Source organism: Solanum lycopersicum, chromosome 10 (assembly GCF_036512215.1).
Source record: "Solanum lycopersicum chromosome 10, SLM_r2.1".
Classification (NCBI taxonomy): domain Eukaryota; kingdom Viridiplantae; phylum Streptophyta; class Magnoliopsida; order Solanales; family Solanaceae; genus Solanum; species Solanum lycopersicum.
This window is the reverse complement of record NC_090809.1, coordinates 61,902,220-61,923,352: the sequence shown is the minus strand read 5'-3', so window position 1 is coordinate 61,923,352 and position 21,133 is coordinate 61,902,220. Positions and strand designations below refer to the sequence as shown.

The 21,133-nt window shown below is 34.3% G+C and overlaps 4 protein-coding genes across 6 annotated transcripts; 3 read left to right on the top strand and 1 right to left on the bottom strand.

Annotated features, from left to right (window-relative positions):
- Window positions 1-3,072: 3,072 nt before the first annotated feature.
- LOC101245600 (uncharacterized) lies at window positions 3,073-7,384 on the top strand. Of its 3 annotated transcripts, none has more exons than XM_004249349.5 (11): window positions 3,073-3,419; window positions 3,899-4,068; window positions 4,157-4,266; window positions 4,576-4,684; window positions 4,775-4,814; window positions 4,958-5,047; window positions 5,131-5,230; window positions 5,312-5,448; window positions 5,823-5,925; window positions 6,006-6,586; window positions 6,870-7,384. In XM_004249349.5, the coding sequence occupies exons 2-11, from the start codon at window positions 3,930-3,932 to the stop codon at window positions 7,147-7,149; spliced, it is 1,689 nt and encodes a 562-aa protein (XP_004249397.2). In that variant the 5' UTR covers window positions 3,073-3,419; window positions 3,899-3,929; the 3' UTR covers window positions 7,150-7,384. The 3 variants fall into 3 exon arrangements, with proteins under 3 accessions (XP_004249397.2, XP_010312210.2, XP_019066370.2); XM_010313908.4 differs by lacking the exon at window positions 3,073-3,419 and adding an exon at window positions 3,606-3,688; XM_019210825.3 differs by lacking the exon at window positions 3,073-3,419 and having other exon boundaries at window positions 3,724-4,068.
- Window positions 7,385-7,390: 6 nt separating this feature from the next.
- LOC101265386 (protein MICRORCHIDIA 7-like) lies at window positions 7,391-10,361 on the bottom strand. Its single transcript, XM_010313910.3, has one exon. It carries the CDS (start codon window positions 10,133-10,135, stop codon window positions 7,595-7,597), a length of 2,541 nt encoding a protein of 846 aa, XP_010312212.2. The 5' UTR covers window positions 10,136-10,361; the 3' UTR covers window positions 7,391-7,594.
- A 1,677-nt stretch (window positions 10,362-12,038) lies between these two features.
- Window positions 12,039-14,748, top strand: LOC101245307 (fra a 1-associated protein). The gene is made up of 2 exons (XM_004249348.5): window positions 12,039-12,468; window positions 14,264-14,748. Exons 1-2 carry the CDS (start codon window positions 12,236-12,238, stop codon window positions 14,613-14,615), a joined length of 585 nt encoding a protein of 194 aa, XP_004249396.2. The 5' UTR covers window positions 12,039-12,235; the 3' UTR covers window positions 14,616-14,748.
- Window positions 14,749-15,820: 1,072 nt separating this feature from the next.
- Window positions 15,821-21,041, top strand: LOC101245011 (calcium-dependent protein kinase 26-like). Its single transcript, XM_004249347.5, has 7 exons — window positions 15,821-16,891; window positions 17,564-17,707; window positions 17,808-17,960; window positions 18,445-18,560; window positions 18,750-18,917; window positions 20,029-20,253; window positions 20,637-21,041. Exons 1-7 carry the CDS (start codon window positions 15,997-15,999, stop codon window positions 20,757-20,759), a joined length of 1,824 nt encoding a protein of 607 aa, XP_004249395.2. The 5' UTR covers window positions 15,821-15,996; the 3' UTR covers window positions 20,760-21,041.
- The last annotated feature ends 92 nt before the right edge of the window (window positions 21,042-21,133 follow it).

The following is a 21,133-nucleotide window of genomic DNA, read 5'->3' as shown; positions in this document are numbered from 1 at the left end:
TTTGGACGTTATTTTCAAGAATCTGTGATTTCGCCGTGTTTTAGTAGTGTTTACGACGATTTTGACATTAGAATTGGTTTATTAATTTGATGAGTTTAATTAGTAATGAGTGGGTAGTGAGTTGGTTTATAAATAATATTAAAAACTTATGTTGTAACCAATAGTTGAACGCCAAGTATTTTTAAAAAATATCTAAATAGTTTAAATTTAAAATCATTCAATAAGTGATCAATTTTGAACCTAAAGGTGAATGGAAGGGTATTTTGGAACCAATAGGTGAATGGAGGATAGTTTTGTACCATTTCCAATACTTCAAAAGTATTTTGAGCCCTTTTCCGTTTAATTAAATTAAACAAATAGGCTCTTTCTAAATCTGATTTATGTTGATTAAGTTCAATTTGTGATAAACTAAGGTACCTATTTAAAATAGGCTATTTTTCTATCGGTTGCACTAAGAATACATTATATTCTCATTGTAGATAATTTCAATATTTTTTTCAAGTAAATCTCTATTAATTTATCCAAAAATTTAACTTTTACTAGCGGTCAAAACATATTCATTCAGTTGTCAATGTCACTATAACACCTATCAAGATAACTATGTGTTAACTAATGAGCTCCATCGTACCCTGCCTACTCGTCTCGACGTACTTATAACTAACGACTATATGCTCCTCCTGCCCTAATTCTCATTTTTCTAGATTCAAACTATATGTAAATTTTGACCAATATTTTTATATACTGTGTTTTTTAATCATACTGACATGAAAAACATTGCAACCTAAAGCTTTTTTTCGTATGACATCTAAATTCATTTTTTAATTTTAAAATATTTATTTAATCTAGTTCTGCTTAACTTAAAAAACTAAGGGGAAATTGTATATAATTACAAACTGATAAATCAAATTAAATGCTATAACCACACTTTAATTTAATTGTACTTTGTAGCAAACTGTTTGTCGTCACCTCTTTCCTTCAAACTCTTGCTTGCCACTCTCCCTTTCTCGCTCGCTCCCTCTCACTTTTATACAAACACAAGTGTATAAAATGTGTTTCTGTTTGTATAAAGCGAGAAAAAAATTGTATATATACATATATTTTCATTCCCCTCTCTCCCCTCTGCCAGATCTCGCTTGCCACCCTCGCCTCTATCACTTATACAAACAGAAACGAAATGTATAAACTGCGTTTCTGTTTGTATAAAGTGAGAGAAAATTGTATATACACTTGCAAATACATATATTTTCATCATATACACTTATAATTATACAATACAAATATTCCCATGCCGAATTTTCTTTTGTCTTTCTCTCTTTCTCTTTTTATAGATACACAAATTATCCAATTGATTTGTATACAATTGCTTTCTTTTGTATATGTATAGCGAATTATACAATTGGTTTCTTTGTATATGTATAACAAATTATACATATTTATGTTTGCTATAGAGCGCAATTATATAAACTTTGCTATAACATACAAATAGAAATTTTATGTTTGCTATATGTGTAAGTTACTCAAAGATTAATAGTTGACTCTCGAGAAGCAAAAGTTATCACCTAAACCCCAATCTGCTGAGATGATGGGCCAATGTGAAAGATATCTTCAGCCCATATGATATGATCAGTGTGTGATTAGGCCCAAAATAATTATACTATATGAAAGAAAATATATAAATAAAGTAATTATTGAATAAATAGTTTAATTTTAAAAAATCAGTTCATAGTTTTGTATTTCAAGAACTTAAATAATATGTGTAACATTTTTCAATATTCGGAATAAAGAGTATATCACATAAATTACAATAAAAAGAATATTTTTAAAGAATTCTACGATCTATATACTCGCAATAGTTTGTCGTGGAAGGGGATTGTTTTAAAGAATTATACGATCTATATACTCGCAATGGTTAAAATAACATTTTATGTATATATAGTAGATGTCGAACTTCTTTCTGCTATTATATATGTTTATTTCTACGAATTTTGAATTCCTTATTGAAAATTCTGAATCTGCCACTGCCGTGAGCTATCAAGAAAATGATCAAATATAAAATATCGTATTAGTAGGTTCAGAATAAATATGAGTTCATTATATGTATATAATTAAAACTTTTCCTTTGCAAGCACATTTTTTGCATCACTTTCACTTTAATAAAACTTTTTCTATACAAGAATAATTTCTTCTTTTTCAAAAGTATATTTATTACAAAGTAGATGCTTTTTAGCTAGCACTATCTCTCTCAAATCTTTAGATTTTCCTTAACTATCAACTAATTTTAAAGTTTATGGGTTTGAAAATTTTATTTTTTTATATTACTAAATGGAGTATTAATATGCGTACACATTTTATAAATTTCTTAAAGCAAATATATAAAATTTCAATCACAAAAATATTTTTTTAATAATTTAATTAACTGAACATGAAAATTTTAAAAAATATTTTTCTCGTATCGTATGTACTACGATCCTAACTTGTTTGATATTAATTAAGAGTAAGATGATGGGTAAAATTTTAATGAAGATATCAATATCTTAATTTTATGTAACCATCGTTATTTATATATTGTTTGTATCATAGATACATCGTACATGTCTCCCATGATTTTTGCCAAGAGTACACACCTTTTCCCAAACTCCAACTTCCTTGATGTTTTCAACAAGTTTCGCTTGTCGGGGATTAAATGAAATTTCTTCGTTCTTAATTAAAATGTTTCAATAAACTCCCTATGCAACAACTTGAATCTGTATTATTTGAATCATTAGACACGATTATAAATTAGTCGAGTTTGAATATTATATAATTTTAATATAATTACTTTTTTTTTTATGTTTGGAGTTCATATTGAAACTCTGATTAAATTTAAATTGTATACTGCAAAACTTATTTAAATATGACGCTCCCAATTAAATTTTCTCTATGCTCATGGCTCGAACCATACAACAGTGTCACCACAATTAAATGTTGGTTGCTTTATGCTTACTTTACCTTTCTTCAAAAGGGTTTCATAATTCATTTAATCTGATATCCATTTTCATTATGAAAAGAATATTAATTGGTAATACCAAAAATGTGTTAAAAATATATCTTTGTAAATTCTCCCCTTTTTTATTTTGATGCACATTCCATATTCTTTTTCTTTTTTTTCTTTTTAAAAAAAACATTCTCAACATGTGTTTGCATTTTATTTTTCCTACCATTTTATTAATTCTGCTTTGTTATTTGGAAATAAATAAAATTAAAGAAAAAAAATCCCATGTTAGATATCCACCTTGGTGGTCTCATATCAACTGAACTTGATCATTTCAATCATTAATTTTCTCTTGAGATCTCCAACTCTACTGCCTTAAGAAGAGCTGAAACTTTTAATCAACATGTATACACTTTTAGCTTAATAATAATAATAATAATTCTTCAAGGTATGTTTTATTTATGAATTCTTTCCTTATGTATGTGTTTTGGTTTTGTTAGTGGAAAAAAAGATTTGGGATACTCTCATCGCGGTGTGATATTATTATTTATCAAACTCGGTATGTTTTTTTTTTTAAAAAGGCCTCGCACCATTAATAATTACTCTTATCATGATGTGTGATATAGTCTGCTTTGGGCCAAAAGACATCATTTACGATTATCACTACACCTTTATGTTCTAATGGTTTGTATGATGATTTACACAGCCATATTAGATGTATGTATTGAACATATGCACCTTTTGTATACAATGGAACTTTGATAAAATGACATAATGTAGAATGTTAACAGAAGTACATTTTGCATAGACATAATGAATCTGTTGTTTGTAAAAACTTTGATGTATAGTTATTGATTTACAGACATTTGTAGGTATGTTTGTGCTTCATTTTCATTTACTGTAGTTTTTGTCTTTCATGAAATTTAGAGGACTGTTTCCTTTTACTTGGAGATGCAATATGAAGGACAGTGGTAACATCTCTCAGTACAGAAGTAGACTGGATCAGACGCTGTCGTCTGATGATCTTGTCGATTATGATAGGCTTAAGTCCCTTGTCAAGAACCAAATCGTGTGTTTATCGGAGTGTGATGTTCACGGTCAGTCCTAAGTCGATTTCAATAATATGTCATCAAATAGCTATTAAGTTTATTACATCTAACACATAATACTTTGTTTTTGGTGCAGAGTGTATTGACAATCTAGTAGATAGAAGAACCAAGGAAGTGGCAAACTTCCTGAGCATGTTGAGGAGTGCATCAGTAACTGATTCTGAGGCATCGCGTGATGGTTGGAGAGTATGTTATCTTTCCTATAAACATAGATCACCTTTTTTTTCCAGAGCCAGAATTTGAAGCTTATGAGTTCGGGATTCTAGTCCCTTTTAAGTTACTTGATGGATTTCTTAACACAAATACGAAATTTGGACCATAATCGTAACTTGAACTCTGGCTCCGCCCCTGCTTTTGACTGACTCTTGAAACCCCTTGCCACCAATGTTTATGTTTAAACTAATTTGACAAGCACTGGTTGTTAGTACTTTTACTATCCGGTTCTCCGTTTTCTTTTTACCCTCTCATAAGGTCTAGATGTCTTCATTACTGTAGGTAAAACAGGACAGTGAGGAGATTCGTGTTATGTATCGAGAGGGACCAGAAGGCACTCCTTATCATACCCTCCTAGCTGAAGGCTATGTGGATGGCCCAATAGATGTTTGTAAGCCAAATTTAATATATGTCAATGTTATATCTACCGTCTTCATTTAGTAATGTTGAATCTTAATGTAAGCAAAAAGTTCAATTTCAGGTCTATGCATTTCATGGGAGGCAGAACTCTACAAGAAGTGGTGAGAACTATTTCTAACATGCTGCTCAATTATGCACTTTCCGAAAGTTGTTATGTTGAAAGAGCGTATGAAAATTCCATTTCAAGTGATTCGTAAGGTAACAATTGTAGTCGAGACTAACATTTGTGCCGCTTTCTTATCAGGTGGCCACAAACTACAATTCCAACTTTTAAAATCGCGACATCTCAATGTCTGCAAAAGGTCAGAACTGGTGAACAAATATGTTTAGTAAGGTTAGTCCTCCTAATGTATTATTCATCGCATTCTGATGCTTCTCCTAAACGTGCTAATATTTGTTTGATTACTTGGAAGAAAGAACGAAGCTCTCAAGGCCATTGTCAGCAAGGGAAGCTGTAATACATGTATTTGCATTTGAATACTTTCAAGACGGTCTTATAGTTGTGGTTGCCAATACTGTAAGCACGTTAAAGTCCATAAGGCTCGTTAACGTTTCTTATTTTTCTTAAGTATATTCATATCATGTGTTTTTTGTCCAGATCTCTGACTTAGATAGTGTTGATAGTACACATTGTTATTCCAAAGATGAGATACCCGATGTGCAGGATGTAGTACGAGTTGATCTTGTGGGAGGTTTTGCTTTACAAAAAGTTACTGATAATCGAAGCTACTTCAGGTAACGTACACTTCTCATGTATCCAGATGTTAGTTAGGAGATATTGAACATGTTCTTACCAATCGAGCCTATACTGATTCTCCGGTTGATGACTTGACTATGTGAGCTCCACGAAGAATGTTGTGGTCAGTTGTCAGCATAAAACTAGTCAAATTTTGAGAACTGTTTAGACTGAGCAAAATGGATCAGAGGATTCATAAAGCTGATCGCGACTAGTTTAAGATTGATTCATTGTTGATTGATTGTTATAGAATGAACGTATCCACGGAGCTTAACGAACAGATATGCAAATAAGAAAGTCGAAGTTATGAATGAACTAAACATTGTCACTTACAATTATCTCTTTTGATTTTCTTCTACTTTAAAATTTGCAGGACAATAGGAAATTTGGATGTTAAACTGGATTTTATACCTTCAGCATTAATAAATTTCGTCGCGAGGCAGCTCATAGGAGGTGGTTTCAAGCTTTATAAAAAGGTTTGCCTAGTTAGAGATGTTTCTTTTTTGCACTTAATTTGACAAAACAATATCTTAATGCTCCTATAAGTAAATTGCAGGAAGTAGCTTCAGTTGCTAAAGGTGATGAAGACTTCAGCAAGGCTCTAAAGGATCCAATGTATGCTCGAATACGTGAAGCTCTTTACTCGAATAAAATACCTTTAGAACTTCAAGACATGAGGAAAAATGCAGTTCCTCTTGATGAAAAAACTAGAAGAAAGAATGATGAAAGTTGTCGCGAGGAAAAGGTTCATAGTGAAATCGAGGAGATTGAAGACGAAGCCTGTAAAAAGATCGAATATCAAAATCAGGATGACAGGAACATAGATGATTCTCCAGTCAATCAACTTGTTCAGAAACCGAGCAAGCACGAGAATGTTGGTATTAGCCCTGAGGTCAAACAAGCTTTAAGAACTTTGGATAAGGCTATTTCTATCATAAGGGAATATGGATGTAACCTCGAAATTAGGACAGTTCCAGACACTAACATATCAGTAGAAGAGGAGATATACAGTCTACAAGATTCAAAATCATCAGAAGCTGATAAGGATGGTAGAAACGTCGAAGATTTTGATGTGATACCCAAACAGGAATTTAGAGAAGCAACCTCTTATGAAAACAGAAATAGCTCTTGTTCCAGGTATGAAAGATTGGTGAACACGAAAAATAGTTTTAACTTATAATCTAGCTATGTTGTTCGGACTCTTCAAGAATGCCTACAAGTGTGCATTGGATCCTCCAGAAATAATGAATTTCTTAAGGATCCGACATGAGTGTAACAATATTTCCAGAGAGTCTGAGCAACGTAGGTTTAACTCACACCCTTTGAAAAGTCTGCATTCCTTTGGATCATATGCTAAGTAACTTCTGCTATAACTGAGAAAATCCTTATTCTAACTTCTTAAGTATAATTTTTTCTTTAGGTGCACGAGTTCTAGTTTGTGCACAAGAGAACCACCCCATAACAAGATTGCTCCAGCATCACCAGATGTTTATGCTGCAATTCGTGGTGATGAGGCACATCACATCGCTCTATGCTCTTCAACAGATGAAGCAACAACAGGGAAAACAATGGAGAAGTTATTGAAGGAGGACAATGTGATGGTTGCCTATGAGGATAGCATCCATGAGAAGGAGCTCGGTGAAAGAAAAACTAGAAAAAAACCGAGAAAATGTTGCTTAAAAGTGAGGAAAATTTTTTAAGGGAGAGTAGAAGATATTGTGAGAAATGAAGATCAACACAAGCAGTGTTCTGTGCAATACAATATCTACAGTTGAAATGTGAGACCTGCATGTAAAAGAATATCCTGTTACTCGAGTGTTGTAACCGGTTGAGTTTTCATCTCTTTTGTACAACACATGGATATGAAGCAAAAATGTGAGAACTTCATTTACGTTTAGCTGCAAATACGAAATTTAATGAACATGTCATCTGGAATTTGAGTTGTGAATATATATTTGTATTGATAATCCAAAACTGAGAACAATCAAACAAAACTGTTGCCAACAGAAGCAACTACATCCATAGGAAAAATAGAAAAAGTAAATCTAAGGTATATGTTGAAATTGAATGGATTTGCTATAGCCAGATCTTTGAAGTGTGCATCGGTTGTTCCTAAGCTGCATATTTTTGTGTCACTTCTCAACGTTAACGTTCACTATTGCAGGAAACAATCATCCTGCTACTTTCTAGCAGCCTCACTTTGTTGAGCAGATCTTGTGTGATAACAGAAGCATCCTTTAATTTGCTCCTTAAACTCTGTTCTTCCTTAGCTGCCCTTGCTCTTTCTTCTATAAGCATGCGAGCCAGAGTCTCAGTCCTTGCTCTCTCTAGCTGCCTTATACTCTGTTCTTCCTTAGCCGCTCGTGCTTTTTCTTCTAAAAGCATGCGAGCTAGACTCTCACTCCTGGCTCTTTCCTGCTGTAAACGATGCAAAACCTGTTGTAAACTATTCTTAGTACTACTACTCTCTACTCTCAAGTCATCGGGCATAGTATCTTCCATCTTCACAACTGAATTTCCCAGAGTTTGCCTATTTGATGTTGACGCTTGCTGAGTTTGATCTCCAACCATAGTTTGATTTCTTTCTTGTACTGAAGAATGAACTGGTACCGTGTTCTCGTGTTCAGTGGATTTTGATTTAGATGTATCATAATGACATGTTGTGTAGCCGGAGTTGGAGATAAATGGGTAACCTGATTTTCTTTCAGGTACAGAAGCGTTTTCTTGCGTTTCATCAGGTTGCCTATTTAGTCTACACACTTGCTGAGTTTGATCTCCAGACATAGTTTGATTTCTTTCTTGTACTGAAGAATGAACTGGTACCGTTTTCTCGTGTTCTCCTACAGTGGGTTTTGATTTAGATGTATCATCATGACACATTCTGCGGCTGACGTTGGAGATAAATGGATTTTGATTTGCTTGTACTGATAACTGAACTGGCTGGGTCACTTTCCTGGACCCTACATACACCTGGGATGTTTCATGCACCGGACTGTCCTTTATTGAAGAATGAACTGGTCCCCTCTCGCGTTCTACTCTGGAAAATTTCAAATTAGATCCATCATCATGACAGGTTGAGTCCCCGGCATTTGGTTGTTCCTGATCTGGAGAGACAGCAGTGTTCTTTACATTGCAGCGCTTAGCATAACCAATGAAATGGCAGTTTGAAGACCAATACTTCTTCTGTATAAATTGTAGGCGTGCCTCGAGTCTGGCAAGGACAATTGTGCGCTCAAACCCCTGTTTATCATGAGCTGGTTCCACAAAATTAGCCTCTAAGACGCCTATCACACCGCGACCATCACTTCCCGCAGCATTCCAGACCCTCCAGAAAGGCTTAATAAGCCTATTCTTGTGATAAACATTGAAACCTTGAATATCAATATGATGTTTTGCATCTTTCACAAAACCAATAGTTCCTGTAGCCACAAACGATTCGTAACCAACGGATTGTGGTCTGTATGTGATCTCCTCAGAAAGCATCATGTCATTTACCAAATTATGATGTTCAACATCTTTCCCCCTCAAAATTATCCGAAATCCAGGAGCAAGCCTCAAATACAAAATCGAAGCATAACTCCTTAAAGAATGCTGATAAGTTAGAAAGTGCCTCGAGTTAGGATATTCTTTCGCCATCTCAATCTTCTTTTCATCTCGACTAACACCCCTGATTTGAATGTCATGTGGATCAGTATCAAAATCAAGCTCCGTGCCTCCTTCTTCGTCCTCCCAAAGATTGTATATGATAATTCGCGTCCCTTGATCACCTTTCAATAATTCAAACTGCTGGAATAGATCATTGGCACTCTCATAAGGAGACCATTGCACTATAGTCTCCGAATTCCTTTTCCAAACATCAGCTGAAGACCGAACCAACATCTCCCACGTTCCTCCCCTCTTAACAAAATCAATCATAGGAACAACAATATCTTCTTTCCCAGTACTTCTCAAAAACGTGTACGACAACATTCCAACACTCTGTGTCAACATGTTCGTCGCTCTATCTCTCCCCCGCGAAAACACAATCACATCACCCCCTAGCCTCATACTACTCGTCTTGAAACCGTTTCCATATTGACCTATCGTGTTTGCTAACTTACTTTTCGCTGAATACCCAAGAGACATACATTGCCTCATCCTATCAGGTGTCATTCCACCACCATTATCTTCAACTAACAACATCTTACTCCCTTTATCTTTCTTGTTATCCATCACGTCTACGCTAACATACGTAGCACCATTACAAACCTCATCCATTGCATTATCCAAAAGCTCAGCAAAAGCACCCAATGCCCACTTATGACTAGTAGCATTCGAATGCAAGAACTTAGGATGAACTCTTACATGATCCATACCAACTGTTTGATCATATGCCCCAGAGAAAAAAACCCCATTACCCTCCCTTTTACCTTCATAATCTCCAGCTTTCCAGAATTGCTTACAACTAGTAACACTAACAGGGGAAGCTACAACCAATTCATTACTATAATATGGACAAATTGACAAAGGAGCAATAAAAACAGGATTTTCAAGTTTAATTTTTTTCATAGGACTTTCTTGAATATCATCAAAACCATTATTATTTACTGGAACCATATAATGCATAGTTGTGTTTGTAGTGATTTGGGGTTCAGCTAAATCATCTGTTAAATCAATGAGCTCTTGCTTTATAGGCATGGTGATCATATTAACAAGAAGAATCAAGAACTCAAAAAAAATAAAATTGCTAAAGAATGTGAAATAGTATTGATTTTACTAAATTTTATAGAGTTTTTTTTGGGTTCTCCTTAGTGTATAAGTTTTCCTTGTTATAAATGTTTTCTCCATTGTTGAAGGTAATACAAATCCATGAGGAAAAGGAAAAGAGAAGTAATTTTGTTAGAGTTTTTGAATCCAAATAGGAAAAAGAGAGAGATGCACTCTTTTACTATTAGGATTCCATAATTAGTATTTACATATATATATATATATATATATAAACTAAAAATAGAAGGGAGTTTTTTTTTTCTAAAAATAAATTTATAAAATATATTGGGAATATACAGATTTTTTTAAAAAAAATAATTAAAAGACTGCACAAATTAACTAGAGTCCTACTTTTTTAAGAAAAAGGATTACAAGGTGAAATTTTCCAAAAATAAAAATAAAATCTTCTATTGGTAACTTTTTTTTATTTAAAGTAGTACTAATATATATTCCATAAAGGGAGTTGTATATTCCTTTTTTATTTGAATTTCACAAGACTTTTCTTATATTTATATTATATTATTATATCCTTTTTTTTACCTTTTATAGAACTCAATTTTTTGTAGTAAAAATAATCATATATTTTTACATTTAATAATAATATAATTTAGATCATAAATTTCAAAAAACATTTGGTGTTTAGAATCCAACCGGAATCAATGACCTAAATTGAAAAAAAATTGTTGATTTGCGATTTTGATAATGATTTAATTTTTTCTATATTGAAGCTGAATTTATAGCAAGACCATTAATGAATAAAGATAAGTGTCCAATAATCAAGAAATCGATGATAATTTCGTGATAAACTTAATAAAAGAAACATGTGCTGAATTGAAGAGTTGGATAACCATAAAAAAAATTCTAAAAATTTGATCTAAATAAGAAGTTTCACTTGAAGTAGAATTCTAGGTCAAAAGAGATTGAATTGATAGAGAATTTGTATACGTGCTAAACTGAAAAGTTGAAGTTCGACTAAAACACAAAAGAAAAAATGAGTTTGATTTGAAGAATAAATCTAAAGATGCAAGGAGTTTGAATTTAAGAAAGAGTCTTACTTAAAATAGAACTCTAAGTCAAAAGAAATTGGATCAATGTGGAGTTTGAAATGTAGAATAACTTTGCGATAAATTATGGTTAAATAGAAGTGAAATCATCTAGAATAACTTTGTACTTACAAAGCAAAAAGTGCAATTGAAAAATTGATTTCGAGAGTGCTATTAGTGGACTGAAAGAACACATCAAATGACATGGTCTTATTGCATAGTTTATTCATAAAGCGTTCTCTTGTGATTGAGTCTTGACGTAATCTTAGTTCAGTGAGTTTAAACTCAATTAAGAGTATAGTCTTCAAGTATAATAACTCAGAGAGTTCAGAACACATACCTTGAGTGCGTCGTGTTGAAGTTAGGAATTAGAAATCATAGTTAGTTCATGAGATTGTAAGAGATGTAATTTCAATTCATAATTTAAAGTTTAAGGATCAAAGTTAGTTCATAAAACTGCAAAAGTTGTAATATGAATCTATAACTATATGTTTAAGAATTACCGTTAATTCCTTAGATTACAAATTTAATAAGCGTTTAATATATTGAGACTCGTTAATTTAATGAAGTTGGAGTTAAATCATGTTATGATTTTACACTTTTTAAGCGGTTTATGTAGAATATCACTTACTTTTAATTTCATACTTTTATTTATGATGGTCTTATACTCTAAGTTATCTTTATAAGATTTCGATGATTGCATTTAAGCTGAATACAATCTTTTAATTCATGTCAATAGATGTAATGATTCTACTATACTTAGTATATCAACCCTAGCTAATAAGACAACAAAATTGCCTTTGTTAGAGAACTCTTTATCTTCAATGTGAAATATTACGACACGAATTCAAATTTAATCGGACCAACAAACTTTAAAATTGGGCCGGCCCACTAATAAGCAGCCCATGGAATACAAATAACTCGTTTCATTTTCTTCACCTTGTTCCAGAAACATCCATGAATTGTTAGCCAAGCAATTGAAGCAAATCGAAGAGCAATGGGTTGGGTGTGGATCAACGACGAGCCTAATCATTCCGGCGCCGATGATTTTAGCGCCGTCAAGGATTTTGGAAACCCTAGATCATCCTCCGGCAGCGATGGTGACGGCGGTGAACGGTGCGCTACCAGGAAGGTTGTGAGCACTCGGTGCCGAACCGAAGAGACTGAGCCCGGAAAGTTCATCAGAAAGTGCGAAAAGACTGAGCAAACTTTCAAGGATTGCATTGGGAGGTAAAAATAATTTGTCAATTTTGTTTAGGTACAAAGATCCGAATTTTCTTGATTAGTCTTGCGTTTAACTTTAATTATTTGAAGTAATATTGTTGGGGAGCTATTTTAATCACTTTCGTATGATCTGGTTTCGTTAATATAAACTGATTTGTGTTCTTTTGTATTTTGGATTAAACTAATTGACTGTAATTTAACAATTAATCTATTTTATTCAAATAGATGTATGTCATTTACCATCATACCAACTCATGACTTAATCAGACATAATTCTTTGCTCGGAGACAGTGCCGGAGCTAAATTTTTTGATTAAGGGGTTCGTAATATGTATAATAAACACTCGAAGAAGCTAAAAGGGATTCAACATTTACTGTATGTATAAAATGTTATTTTAACTATGTATAAATAGTGTAATTTCCGTCAAAGCAGTTCATCTTTGGCCCTATCAGGCTCCAACCCTGCTTGGAGATATGAACAAGCTCATTGACTTTTGCATTTTAAGATTACAGCTTTGTATGTGCTTTTAAATTGGTTAAAGATTGCAGCATATTAGTGTTGAACTAATGGTTTTTCCCTCTAATTAAAGAAGGCTAAATCCATGGTTGCAAAGGAACAGTTAGCTTTTATAAAGTGCAAGTATGACGGAATCTGAGATGAACTGAGAACTAGAATTCAGTTGTCATTGAAAGAATCTCGTGCGTCTTTATTCTGGGACATTATTAGGGAATCTTAAGTATGTATCTTTTCTTGTTTTATTTGCACCATTATGAGTTGGTAGTTGGTGGTACCTTCTAGTTTGCATTTGCGTTGGAAGTACAAATATTTATCCAGGATAATTACCCATAAGCACGTTGTCTTCCTCCATGGCCTTTTACCTCTCTCTATGTAGTCAATCGAAAGAGCACACAGAGAATGAGGTGTTATTTTTGTTGATTCTTTTGTTGGACTGGAGAATCCATCCCTATGTGAGCAAAAAAATAGGATAGAGGATTTCTGGACTGATTAGGAAAGGCTTTCTGAAACGTAAGACATTTCTACTTGATTACGTCTGCTACATAACACACAGTTAAGGGTATAAATAAAAGTTAGAATGTGATTCTGTTGTGGTGAATATCCATTAGACGCATTTCATCGCTTCCTTGCCACTATTAGAAATCCTAAGCTATTCTTATATAATGTTTTGATCCTTCCAACAAAGTCAACAGTCTATTCTATTTTATGAGTTAAGGGGAAACTTAAATTGACGGGGGTAGGCCAATTAGTTAATCCTCTGTTCACGTATCCCTGAAGTATAACTGCTGGTTTATCTAAGAAGGGACTTATCTGTTTGGTCATGACATTTTTTTTGATTCCAAATTGCAGTTAGCGAGTGAAAGATACTGCGTGGGGGAGAATAGGATAGTTCATTATTATGAAGCAGGTACTGCTTAGTTTATTCAGACATATAAAGACCACATAGTTACAGACACAATAAAATTACAATGGAAGGACATATAAATGAGTATTTGCTGTTTTAAGCAATTCTGACCTGATATCTAAAGAACACTGTTTAGTTTATAAGAAGATGCCAGGCTGTTACTTTGTCTTATAGTAACGTTCTGTCATGGAACGCACATCACTGAATAGCTTCTTGTTGATCAAAGTCAAACTTGTGATGCCATGAGCAAGGTCATTTCGTCTTTGGTTATCTATTTTTTGGGGGTGGGTGGAGGTTGGGGTCTGATGCTAAATATGAAACTACTGTGCATTTAGTAGCGGTGATTGTTCGAGTTGTTGCTAACTTGTTGCTTTTCGTCAGGCCTTCTGAGATAGTGGAGTCTAATAAAGAATACTCAGAGGAAGATGTCACGGACCAAATGACAAATGATTCACATTCTATAGAGTCGTCAAGTGTGCCTTTTGACTTCCCTGGGCTGCGTAGTGATATTGAGAATATTGAACGAAGCTTCTTCAGTGAACTTGATCGTTTCTTTGAAGCAGCCGAGGAGATAAAGAATGGCTTCTTTGGTGCATTCAGTATTCCTCGCGTCTTTGATGATGACCGATCACCCCCACCTGAGAGACGTGGTATACCCATCGAATCTCATCCTCCTAAACCAAACAACACCGATGGAGACGTCAATATTTCTGGCCTGGATAATGATATTTGAAGCAATCAATCCTCTTAAGGCATATCACTCATTTTACGTTCTCAACCTCTTGTATAAGAACTAGTTCATATACATCTTTTTTTAAATCTAATTATACCAATAATCCTATCATCAAATACTAATTTACTCTATAGTTACCTATTGTATTACCAATACAGTAATTTCGTACTAGAGTTTCGGCCAGGTACACCACTCTTTTGAAATATTTCAAGTCAAATACGTAGGGAGAGAGACAAGCAAGATAGGAGAGAGAAGACGTAATGAAGTTTTAAACTTATGTCCGAATTTGATAATAGTATTAATTTAATTTGGGGATGTTTTTTTATAATTATAAAGAAATTGAGGGGTAATTATTGTAACAATATTGTTCCGATGAGTACTTGTTAATTATTTTTTTTTTCCGCCAAACATTGTAACTGAAAAACCTGTCACTTTTCGCCGTTCCTTCCTCTGTCCCTGGCCTTCCGCTTTCTTTCTCTCCTAAAAAAATTTGAAGAAAAATTTCAATTCCCCAAAAACCCTAATCCCAGAAAAGCTTCATCTCCAAAGATTAATGAAATTTAACCACAAAATTAACCCAAATAATCTCTTCTGTTTTCACATATAATTATTATTATTAATTAACATTCTTCTTCGTTGGCGCTTTTGTTCCTCCATTATTTTTTTTTCTTGTTAATTCTCATTTGGGTATGAGAATTTGGTATTACATTCCAAAATATATTCACTTTCACGTATTCGTTATTCTTAATTTTACGGGGAAACCTTTCCGAAGTTGAGGGGGCTTGAAACATTGAATTTTGTCCTTGTAAGATTTTTCTCTTCTTTTTTTTTAGGTTAATTACGTGTTTTGAATCATGGGTTTTTGTTTAATTAGCATATATGAGCTAGTTTGGGATTTAGGCGTAATTGTTGTTCGATGATTTTTTGCTTCTGTTATAAAGAGGAAGTTTTTTCTAGCTGATTAGAAACTTTTTAGAGGTATTAGTTGGAAATTTTTTGCAACTTGACCAGAGGGTCTGTAGAAATAACCTGTCTACCTCCACGGTTATGAGGTAGGGGTAAAGTCTGCGTACGCTCTACCTTCCATAGGTTGAGGTCTTTGTGGGACTATACTGCATATGTTGTTGTTGTTATGAGTTGGAAATTTACTAGGTATGAGTTATTGTGTCTACATTATTTAGAAGAATGATGATTTTGAATTACAGGTGTTATCTGCAGCTGGTTTTGGAATTAGAGCTGTTATCTGGAGCGGAATGGTTTACGTTTACTACTTCAAATGCTTCAAATTTCAACCCAGTTTGAGGGGTTAAATTGGGTTTGATATTTGAGTACAAATGTGTATAGTAGTAACAGATATTGGTGGAGAGGAGCGTAGTAATAAATGGGAAATAATTGTGTTCATTCTAAGTTTACAAAGGGTGGGTTCTTCAACTTATTCTTTTGGCGATCTCGATCACCGGATATGATTACAAATAAGAAAAAACCAAAGGGTATAGAACCTTCTACAGACAAACAACCTGAACGTGAGAACTCCATTCAGAATAAACCCCCAGAAATGGTGACGATAGACAGGGAAGAGCCCGATCAGGAACACAAGAAAGACGCTCACATAGTTGAACAGGAGAAAATATCAGTTGATTTGAAGCCTACTGAAGCAATGCAACCTGAAAAGTCTGGTAATACAATCCATGAAAAGGAAATACCAAAAGAGTCTGCAAAACCGAAGAAGCCACCTGTCAAGAGAATGCTTAGTGCAGGACTCCAGGTTGAGTCTGTGTTGAAAACAAAAACTGGTCTTCTAAAGGAGCATTATGATTTGGGAGCTAAACTTGGACATGGCCAATTTGGGACAACATTTCTTTGTGTTGAAAAAGCAACTGGGGAAAAGTATGCATGTAAGTCGATAGCAAAAAGGAAATTATTGACACCTGAAGATGTGGAAGATGTAAGGAGAGAAATTCAGATAATGCATCACTTATCTGGAAATCCTAATGTCATTTCAATAAAAGCGGCGTATGAGGATGGTGTTGCGGTTCATGTTGTGATGGAACTATGTTCAGGAGGCGAGCTCTTCGATAGGATTGTTAAGCAGGGACATTACACTGAGAGACAAGCGGCTGAGCTTGCAAGGACAATAGTTGGTGTCGTAGAAGCCTGCCATGCTCTAGGAGTGTTGCACTTGGACCTTAAGCCTGAGAATTTTCTCTTTGTCAATGAGAAAGAGGATTCACCTCTAAAGATTATAGATTTCGGGTTATCAATGTTTTTCAAGCCAGGTATTTTCCCCACTTTCTCCGAAATCCTCCATATGCTTGCTACATATTTTCGGTTTCTCATGTTTCCTTATTTCCTTGCATTAGTTTAAGTGTTCTAATGCATAAGAAAAAAATCGTTTCTGACAGTTGTTTTAAAACAGCTTCACCTACAAGGAATTCGTTTTAGAGTTTCACTTCTGCTGCAGTTGCCTTTGTACCGGGAACCCCACTTATCAGGAATTCATGAAACCAGTTCCTATGTTTAATTTTTTGGTCCAAACATTTAGACATTACATTTTTCAAAAGAAGTAGAAGCAGTCCAGTTGATATGGATAGACCAAAGTCCATGTCCAGAAGCCTTGAAAGCTCCAAACTTTCTGATTTGCGAAGTCTATAGCATTGCATATCAGTATATGATAGTTTATATTGAGAACTCGTTCCTGTTTATTACTCTTAGGTTGGCAGAGGATGCTGCTTGCGATTTCATAAAAATTCTATTAATAAAGGGGTTATTATTGTTATTTATATGTTGTTCACCATCATATATGGTAAATATCCTTAACATAAGTTTTTCCATGTAAAATTCTAACTCTCTTGATAAGATATGCTTAAAAGCATGCATCAGTCTTCTTTGTTGATGTACTTTTGGTTTTGAAAATTGCCTAGCTGATTGGGTTATGTTCTTAACCACAGGGCAAATATTCTCTGATATTGTTGGAAGTCCTTATTATGTTGCTCCAGAAGTTCTACAAAAGCGTTATGGTCAAGAAGCTGATATCTGGAGTGCAGGTGTAATAATTTACATTCTTCTCACTGGTGTACCTCCATTTTGGGGTGGTAAGTTGATCTTTCAAGTTTTTGTAGATTTACCATGGTTTCCTGGTAATGTGAAGTACCAAAAACAGCTTCTCATGTTTTTTCATCTCTTTTTGGATAGAAAGTGAGCAGGAAATATTTGACGAGGTTTTACGTGCCAATATTGACTTCACATCAGATCCTTGGCCTAACATCTCTGGAGATGCGAAAGATCTGGTGAAGAAAATGCTTGTTAGGGACCCGAAGCAACGACTTACCGCACATGAAGTTCTATGTGAGTAGCCACTGAATTTCAAGTTTGTATTCCAGCTTATCATATATTATTCTCAGAGATGCTGCTAGCACCATTTTGCCTAGCAGAAGGCAGAACATAGTGAAAGCTTAATGTCGTTTTGGAATTTCTTTGGCCGATTTGAGTCCTCTGATATAATGTCAGTTTAGTTCAACTAGAATTTCAAACATATTTGTCTAACAGAATAAAAAAATCAGAGCAATGAGCATGTGTGTGGTTTAGAATCGGAAACTATAGCTATGCTAGCTGTTCATCTTCTGCAAGTACGTCTTGAAAGCAGGTGAAGGGAAACAATACTCTTTTTAAGCCAATTCAGAGAAAAGGCTGTCTTTCTGTGGAGATGGTTTTGGTTCTACTTCTTCTCCAATTAGATTGTCTATATTTGTCCACATTTGCATTTTTAGTTCCATAACATGACATTGAACTCTCTAAGTTCTGCTTATCGTTCTTATTTTCCCTTATGCAGGCCATCCTTGGGTGAAGATTGACGGTGTGGCTCCGGATAAGCCTCTTGATTCTGCAGTGTTGAGTCGCTTAACTCAGTTTTCTGCCATGAACAAGCTTAAGAAAATGGCTCTCATGGTAATAAACTAATACAGTCTCAATGAGATTTACCGCAAAAGTGTTTGTCCGCACACACTCAAACCATTTTTGAAACTTAATGTTACAGTTAAATTCTATAGCTCCCCACACATGCATGAAAAGTTAATTTAGTTGAAGATTCAACAGGTCTCTTGTGTCTTCTAATCATATATTATTTGTTTCTTACAGGTTATTGCAGAGAGTCTTTCTGAAGAGGAAATTGCAGGCTTGAAAGAGATGTTCAAAATGATTGACACAGATGACAGTGGACATATTACTTTAGATGAACTGAAGGTTGGACTAAAGCAATTTGGGGCTGATCTTAGTGAGACAGAGATACGAGACTTGATGAAGGCGGTAAGTTTTAGACTTGTAGTCTTCCATAATTATTCTGTATTAAATGTCATGCTTCCAATCAAAGATATTAGTAACTCTACTCAATGACAAGGTTACCATATAACCATGAATATCATCATTTAGGCTGAAATACATCCTTTCTCTGTCTGCTTTCTTTTCTATGTATGTGAGCATTGTAAGATGGGAATCAGAAATGTCTTTGAGAACTCACTGTGCATTGTTTAAATTTTTTATCCTTTTTCTTGTGTATTCATTCTAATGGCTTCTGAACTTTCTCTATATTTCTGTAGAATACCCTTTTTGCAACTGTATGTATCTGTCTCTCATGGTTTGATTCTGTTAAATGAGGTCAAGTTTGGAAAAAGTGTGATGTTTGCCTCTCTATAAAAGTATTATTGTCTAGCTATTGTACAAAGAAGGCATTCATAGGGAAAATGGGCATTTCATTTTTCTTGTAGCGGAAAATGGCGTCCTAATAAACTAAATGCAGAAGGTGCCATCAGACAAGCTTTAGATCACCAACCAACAGAGAATTGTTGTGCCATTCACCTTCTTTTCCAACTCCTTTCCAAATTTTATTGCAACAAAATATATTAGTAGCGAAGTCCTTTAGGATCTCGCAATTTTGTAACAGGTTATTCTTGTGTAACCATAATTTGTTGCTTTTTATATCACTGTTAAGTGTACCTCTCCATGAAATTTCAATTGCTTGTTAGTTACATCAAAGTACACTAAGTGCCCCCGTGCAGTCAATTTTCTGTCCCCATTTACTTGTTTGAAGCACGTAAGAAATCTAACGCGCAGTTTGAAGAGGTTACAGTTACAGCATTTGGTTATTCCGTTGTGCTGTTGAGTACATAACACTCTTTATTAGCATCAATTTTGGATTTTCACCTAAAAAGAAAGCCTTCATGCTTTGAGAAGCATGAATCTTTGGACCTGTTTGTCCTTTAGAAATTACGCTCTAGTTATGAGCAGCTAAGCTATGCTCTGTCTAAGTATCGTTTCTAAGCAAGCGCTATGTGTGTTTGTGTGCAGACTTTCTTCTTTAGATAATTTTATACTTCTTTCTTTTTGTCTAACTTCAAATTTTCTCCCAAAAAATTTGCAGGCTGACGTTGACAACAGTGGTACCATTGACTATGGGGAATTCATAGCTGCAATGCTTCACGTCAACAAAGCTGAGAAGGAAGATTATCTCTCTGCTGCTTTTTCATATTTTGACAAAGATGGGAGCGGGTATATTACCGCAGATGAACTTCAAAAGGCTTGTGAGGAATTTGGCATGAAGGATGTCCGCTTGGAAGAAATCATTCAAGAAGTTGATCAAGATAACGTATGTAGTTCTACTGGCATTTCTTTTTTCCAAATATACTTAGTAATGCATGAACATAATGGTAGACCATATAACATTGATATCAACATAACTTCAGTGTTCTACACAACCACTTGAGTCATATGATGAATATAATATCTAGAATATTGGTTTGCGTTACCTAAGTTGGTGATCTTTCTAAAACAACTTCTCTAACTTCATAAGGTAAGGTTAAGGTCTGTGTACACTTTACTCTCCCCAGACTCCACCTTGTGTGACTCACTAGATATGTTATTGTTATTGGTATCGTATAGAACAAATTAACCGTGTCTTTTTAGAACGTTCATTTTTCATTCTTTCTTACATACTGCATATTGTTCAAGTATCTGTTCATATATTCTCAGGATGGACGGATAGATTACAAGGAGTTTGTGGCGATGATGCAAAAAGGAAATGCAAATTTTGGTAACAGACGCTTGCCCAATAATTTCAGCATTGGATTTCGAGATGCAACAAAGGTTTGCTGACATAGAAAGATATTTGTACCTTGTTGCTTATTGCCATTTTCTGTTTTTAGTTTCTCTTCTTCATCAACCTCCCATGATTTTTTGCTGTCACACCATGATTTTGAAATGTACAGAAGTGTATAGTAGAGTCAAAACACAGAGAAAATGCCAGCTCTTATTAATTTTTTTAACTCCCAAGTTGTATAATTAGCTTATCAGTTTAATATATATTCTAGAAAAATAGGATGCACTCCTTTGTAAAATATCTCAAGAAAAATAAGGTAATGCTTGTTCACAGTTCTCCTTTTACTCTTTCTTGGTAAATTAACTTACCACACATTGTGTAGGTTTGTTGTGTGTATTATGAAGTGTGTTTTACTAGGAGATTAATTATG